At 44.5% G+C, this 7462-nt stretch overlaps 1 protein-coding gene across 2 annotated transcripts in view; it reads right to left on the bottom strand.

The window, feature by feature from the left end:
• The window catches only part of LOC112239088 (receptor-type tyrosine-protein phosphatase-like N), a 131198-nt gene that overhangs the window by 72907 nt on the left and 50829 nt on the right, over positions 1 to 7462 (bottom strand). For both annotated transcript variants that reach the window (XM_042320034.1, XM_042320033.1), the window contains exons 7-11: positions 6010 to 6141; positions 4934 to 4959; positions 4049 to 4317; positions 975 to 1061; positions 811 to 890 (exon numbers count right to left, since the gene is read on the bottom strand). In XM_042320034.1, the coding sequence (XP_042175968.1) occupies positions 811 to 890; positions 975 to 1061; positions 4049 to 4317; positions 4934 to 4959; positions 6010 to 6141 (594 nt within the window). The remainder of the gene's footprint in view (positions 1 to 810; positions 891 to 974; positions 1062 to 4048; positions 4318 to 4933; positions 4960 to 6009; positions 6142 to 7462) is intronic.

Genomic DNA, 7462 nt, shown 5'->3' with positions numbered 1-7462 from the left:
TATTGTTTTGAAACCTCTGTATGTGTGATGTCTACTGTTAATTTTTATTGTTTATTTCACTTTTGTATATTATTTCCCTCACTTGCTTTGGCAATGTCAACACATGTTTCCCATGCCAATAAAGCCCTTGAATTTAATTGAATTGAGAGAGAGAGACAGAGAGAGAGAAACAGAGAGAGAGAGAGAGAGAGAGAGAGAGAGAGACAGAGAGAGACAGAGAGAGAGACAGAGAGAGAGAGACAGAGAGAGAGACAGAGAGAGAGAGAGACAGAGAGAGAGACAGAGAGAGAGAGACAGAGAGAGAGAGAGAGAGAGACAGAGAGAGAGAGAGAGAGAGAGAGAGAGACAGAGAGAGACAGAGAGAGAGAGAGAGACAGAGAGAGAGACAGAGAGAGAGAAACAGAGAGACACAGAGAGAGAGAAAGAGAGAGAGACAGAGAGAGACAGAGAGAGAGAGAGAGACAGAGAGAGACAGAGAGAGAGAGACAGAGAGAGAGAGACAGAGAGAGACAGAGAGAGAGACAGAGAAACAGAGAGAGAGAGAGACAGAGATAGAGAGAGAGAGACAGAGAGAGACAGAGACCAGCCAGAGAGAGAGAAACAGAGAGAGAGAGAGAGACAGAGAGAGACAGAGAGAGAGAGAGACAGAGCGAGACAGAGAGAGAGAGACAGAGAGAGAGAGACAGAGAGAGAGAGACAGCGAGAGAGAGAGAGAGAGACAGAGAGAGAGAGAGACAGAGAGAGACAGAGAGAGAGAGAGACAGAGAGACAGAGACAGAGAGAGAGAGACAGAGAGAGAGATGTTCTCACCAGCCTTCTCAGCCATATCCTCTGCACTCATGTTCTGAGGGTTCTGCCTGATCCTGAACGTCAGGGCAGGGCCCACCACACTGGAGGAACAAAATGAGTCGATTAGCTTACACACACATGCCTACACACAAACACACCACACACACACACACACAGTGCACTACCTGATGTTGATGAAGCTGCTGGTAGTCAGGTGGATCCTCTCTGCAAGTACGCCCAGTAGTTTCACCCCATTATACAGACTGAGAGGACTGGAGAACAATAACAACACCAACAACAACACACAATCAACACGTTCATCAACATGCATATGACCCTAGAGACTCAACATCACAGCATATGACCCTAGAGACTCAACATCACAGCATGTGACCTTAGAGACTCAACATCACAGCATATGACCCTAGAGACTCAACATCACAGCATATGACCCTAGAGACTCAACATCACAGCATGTGACCTTAGAGACTCAACATCACAGCATATGACCTTAGAGACTCAACATCACAGCATATGACCTTAGAGACATCACAGCATGTGACCTTAGACATCACAGCATGTGACCTTAGAGACTCAACATCACAGCATGTGACCTTAGAGACTCAACATCACAGCATGTGACCTTAGGGCCTAGACTCAACATCACAGCATGTGACCTTAGAGACTCAACATCACAGCATGTGACCTTAGAGACTCAACATCACAGCATGTGACCTTAGAGACTCAACATCACAGCATGACCTGAGACTCAACATCACAGCATGTGACCTTAGAGACTCAACATCACAGCATCCTTACAGCATGTGACCTTAGAGACTCAACATCACAGCATAGACTGACCTTAGAGACTCAACATCACAGCATATGACCTTAGAGAGAGCATGTGACCTTAGAGACTCAACATCACAGCATGTGACCTTAGAGACTCAACATCACAGCATGTGACCTTAGAGACTCAACATCACAGCATGTGACCTTAGAGACTCAACATCACAGCATGTGACCTTAGAGACTCAACATCACAGCATATGACCTTAGAGACTCAACATCACAGCATATGACCCTAGAGACTCAACATCACAGCATGTGACCTTAGAGACTCAACATCACAGCATATGACCTTAGAGACTCAACATCACAGCATGTGACCTTAGAGACTCAACATCACAGCATGTGACCTTAGAGACTCAACATCACAGCATGTGACCTTAGGGCCTAGACTCAACATCACAGCATGTGACCTTAGAGACTCAAGCATACCTCACAACATCACAGCATGTGACCTTAGGACCTAGCATGTGACCTTAAGACATCACAGCATGTGACCTTAGAGACTCAACATCACAGCATATGACCTTAGAGACTCAACATCACAGCATGTGACCTTAGAGACTCAACATCACAGCATGTGACCTTAGAGACTCAACATCACAGCATATGACCTTAGAGACTCAACATCACAGCATGTGACCTTAGAGACTCAACATCACAGCATGACCTGACTCAACATCACAGCATAGGACCTAGACTCAACATCACAGCATGTGACCTTAGAGACTCAACATCACAGCATATGACCTTAGGGCCTAGACTCAACATCACAGCATGTGACCTTAGAGACTCAACATCACAGCATATGACCTTAGAGACTCAACATCACAGCATGTGACCTTAGAGACTCAACATCACAGCATATGACCTTAGAGACTCAACATCACAGCATGTGACCTTAGAGACTCAACATCACAGCATGTGACCTTCAGATATGACCTCAACATCACAGCATATGACCTTAGAGACTCAACATCACAGCATGTGACCTTAGAGACTCAACATCACAGCATGTGACCTTAGAGACTCAACATCACAGCATATGACCTTAGAGACTCAACATCACAGCATATGACCTTAGGGCCTAGACTCAACATCACAGCATGTGACCTCAGAGACTCAACATCACAGCATATGACCTTAGAGACTCAACATCACAGCATATGACCTTAGAGACTCAACATCACAGCATATGACCTTAGGGCCTAGACTCAACATCACAGCATGTGACCTTAGAGACTCAACATCACAGCATGTGACCTTAGAGACTCAACATCACAGCATGTGACCTTAGAGACTCAACATCACAGCATATGACCTTCAGAGACCTCAACATCACAGCATGTGACCTTAGAGACTCAACATCACAGCATACCTGAGAGACCAACATCACAGCATGTGACCTTAGAGACTCAACATCACAGCATGTGACCTTAGGGCCTAGACTCAACATCACAGCATGTAACCTTAGAGACTCAACATCACAGCATGTGAACTTAGAGACTCAACATCACAGCATGTGACCTGAGAGTCTAGTCTCAACATCACAGCATATGACCTGATAGTCTAGTCTCAAAATCACAGCATAAAACCCTAGAGACTCACCATCACAGCATGTGACCTTAGAGACTAGACTCAACATCACAGCATGTGACCTGAGTCTAGACTCAACATCACAGCATAAAACCCTAGAGACTCAACATCACAGCATGTGACCTGAGTCCTAGACTCAACATCACAGCATGTGACCTGAGTCCTTAGAGACTCAACATCACAGCATGTGACCTGAGTCTAGACTCAACATCAAAGCATAAAACCCTAGAGACTAAACATCACAGCATGTGACCTGAGAGACTCAACATCACAGCATAAAACCCTAGAGACTCACCATCACAGCATGTGACCTTAGAGACTAGACTCAACATCACAGCATGTGACCTGAGTCTAGACTCAACATCACAGCATAAAACCCTAGAGACTCAACATCACAGCATGTGACCTGAGAGTCTCAACATCACAGCATGTGACCTGAGTCGAGACTCAACATCACAGCATGTGACCTGAGAGACTCAACATCACAGCATGTGACCTGAGAGTCTCAACATCACAGCATGTGACCTGAGTCGAGACTCAACATCACAGCATGTGACCTGAGAGTCTCAACATCACAGCATGTGACCTGAGTCGAGACTCAACATCACAGCATGTGACCTGAGTCGAGACTCAACAGCACAGCATGTGACCTTGCCATCCGGCAATGACGAGCTAATGATACAAGGGACTCAGGCACAGATACATTTAACATACGTCATATCCATTTGTAACAGGACGACCCAGTCCAGCCTGTATTAGGTACTATGAGAGGTTATTAAACTAGATATTCACACAGTCAGTTACCAGAACAGACCTCTGGTTGGTGACGATGTATCCATACTTCTCCCTGTCTGCTGTTCCCCTCTCAGCAGCTGGGACACTGGAGCTTTTCACCTTCTCTTTCACATCCTCCACAGAGACGGAGGAGTCCTTGGCCGTCACGCTGCCCTCTAGAGGTGCCGTGATGGGGGGACTAGTGGCAGCTGAGGCCAGGGTAGGGACCACTTTGGGCCCGGGGACAAGGACGGGAGCTTTCTCTACCTTTTCGGGCACTGTGTCACTGCTTTTAAGAACCTGCTGAGTCTGTGTATAGGAGGAGGTGGAGGGAAGACAGAGGAGGAAGAGGAGGAAGAGGCAGAGGAGGAGGAGCAGGAGGAGGCGGAGGAGGCGAAGGAGGAAGGAAGATGAAGATGAGGAAGATGAGGAGGAGGAGCAGGAGGAGGTCGAAGGAGGAAGGAAGATGAAGATGAGGAGGAGCAGGAGCAGGTCGAAGGAGGAAGGAAGATGAAGAGGAGCAGGAGGAGGTGGAGGGAAGATGGGGGAGGAAGAGGAGGAAGAGGTAGAGGAGGAGGAGCAGGAGGAGGCGGAGGAGGTCGAAGGAGGAAGGAAGATGAAGATGAGGAAGATGAGGAGGAGGAGCAGGAGGAGGTCGAAGGAGGAAGGAAGATGAAGATGAGGAAGATGAGGAGGAGGAGCAGGAGGAGGTCGAAGGAGGAAGGAAGATGAGGAGGAGAAGAAGGAGGAGGAGGAGCAGGAGGAGGTCGAAGGAGGAAGGAAGATGAGGAGGAGAAGAAGGAGGAGGCCACACATGAAGATAATGGTAATACGGTCATTATGTTACAGTATACAACATGTTTTTGTCACATGACATTTGATGTATTTTATATACCATGTATACTCCTGTCTGATCTGAACATACCTTCTTTGGATCATCGGTAAGTGGCTCTGAAAAACAAGAGGGAGCAATATAAAGACGTTTTTAACAAGGCAGATGGAGTATAGGAAATGACTCATGTAATGCATTCATTATTCATTGGTATTAAATGACTATGGGCCTTTCTGTGTGCAGACAGATATATCCCCTTTTCATACACATCGAGCCAAACCAAGATGTACTGAGCTAGCCTTGTGAGGCATCCCACCATCGTTTACACCAACTGTGTTGAAAAGGACTGCCCTGATATACCATCCTGGCAGCTCGTGAGATTAGGATGGTCCAACAAGATGAAAAGGGTAACAGTGTGCTGTAGTACGTGGGCACAGCACTTCACAGGTCATTTGGTATACCAACCTGGTCTCAGAGCATTTTGTATTATTCTGTATGTAATTCCGAAGGCTCTCCATTTGGTATGATATGTTTTGTTTTTGTATGATTACACAAGACAGATGGTTACTTGAGGCAAAATCGACTGGAGGGTGGTTGGTCGGGGGTGGATGGATAACGCGAATGTCTAGCAACCCAAAAGTTGCGAGTTTGAATCTCATCACTTACAAATTTAGCATTTTAGCGAATTAGCAACTTTCAACTACCTGCAACTTGTTAGCTACTTTGCAACTACTTAGCATGTTAACAAGCCTTCACCTAACCTTAATCCGTTAACCTAACTCCTAAACTTAACTGTAACCTTAACCCTAACTCCTAACCCTAACCCTAGCCTAGCTAACGTTAGCAAGCTAGCTAGAATTCGTAGCATTTTGTAAATTTATAACATATTGTACATTTACCAAATTCGTAACATATTGCGCATTTTGCAAATTCATTACATTCAATATGAATTGTAATTATACGAAATGTGCGATTGACATCCACAAATGAATACATACCAAACTAAACGTAACGTATCATACTAAATGGAGTGACTTACGCACAGAATAATACAAAATGCTCTGAGACCAGGTTGCTGGAAATTCAATAAAAAGGACAGACTGGGAGGCAAAAAAATGAGGAAATGTGTATCATTTATTTAACGACTACAATGTGTTGTAAGTAAGTACCTATGTTGTTCTTGTCCTCAGCCTGCATCAGCTGCAGCACCACAGCCAGTCTGTAGAGCTGCTGGGGGGTCAGCTCTCTAGGGTCAATACCATACCTGTCCAGGGTCTCCACCATACGCTGTAGGATAGACTCTACACAGACAGGAGACTATGTCAGGATTGGAGAGTAGTGAACTACATATAGTTCAACTAGTAATTTAGTTACATTTTGTTGTAGTTTGGTGGTAGTTGAACTAAATTCAAATCTTGGCAGTGTTTTCAGTAGTAATTACTTTTTACCATGTAGTGGTGTAGCTAACTACTGGAACTACACACTACTGTTTTACCATGTAGTGGTGTAGCTAACTACTGGAACTACACACTACTGTTTTACCAGGTAGCGGTGTAGCTAGCTACTGGAACTACACACTACTGTTTTACCATGTAGCGGTGTAGCTAACTACTGGAACTACACACTACTGTTTTACCATGTAGCGGTGTAGCTAACTGCTGGAACTACACACTACTGTTATACCATGTAGCGGTGTAGCTAACTGCTGGAACTACACACTACTGTTTTACCATGTAGCGGTGTAGCTAACTGCTGGAACTACACACTACTGTTTTACCAGGTTGTGGTGTAGCTAGCTACTGGAACTACACATTACTGTTTTACCAGGTAGTGGTGTAGCTAGCTACTGGAAAAACCCATTGTGATTGGCCCATGGCAGCACCCATGCCTAGCCATGTGAAATCCATATATCAGGGCCTAATGAGTTTATTGAAATTGACAGATTTCCTTATATGAACTATAACTCAGTCAAATCTTGTTACATGTTGGGTTTATATTCTTGTTGCATGTTGGGTTTATATTCTTGTTGCATGTTGGGTTTATATTCTTGTTGCGTGTTGGGTTTATATTCTTGTTGGGTGTTGGGTTTATAATCTTGTTGCGTGTTGGGTTTATATTCTTGTTGCGTGTTGGGTTTATATTCTTGTTGCGTGTTGGGTTTATATTATTGTTGCGTGTTGGGTTTATATTCTTGTTGCGTGTTGGGTTTATATTCTTGTTGCGTGTTGGGTTTATAATCTTGTTGCGTGTTGGGTTTATATTCCTGTTGCATGTTGGGTTTATATTCTTGTTGCGTGTTGGGTTTATAATCTTGTTGCGAGTTGGGTTTATATTCTTGTTGCATGTTGGGTTTATATTCTTGTTGGGTGTTGGGTTTATACTCTTGTTGCGTGTTGGGTTTATAATCTTGTTGCGTGTTGGGTTTATAATCTTGTTGCGTGTTGGGTTTATAATCTTGTTGCGTGTTGGGTTTAAAATCTTGTTGCGTGATGGGTTTATATTCTTGTTGCGTGTTGGGTTTATAATCATGTTGCGTGTTGGGTTTATAATCTTGTTGCGTGTTGGGTTTATATTCTTGTTGTGTGTTGGGTTTATAATCTTGTTGTGTGTTGGGTTTATATT

The sequence above is a fragment of the Oncorhynchus tshawytscha genome, linkage group LG03 (genome assembly GCF_018296145.1).
Source record: "Oncorhynchus tshawytscha isolate Ot180627B linkage group LG03, Otsh_v2.0, whole genome shotgun sequence".
NCBI lineage: Eukaryota > Metazoa > Chordata > Actinopteri > Salmoniformes > Salmonidae > Oncorhynchus > Oncorhynchus tshawytscha.
Note: the sequence above shows the minus strand (reverse complement) of the source record. Positions and strands in the feature narration are given on the sequence as shown.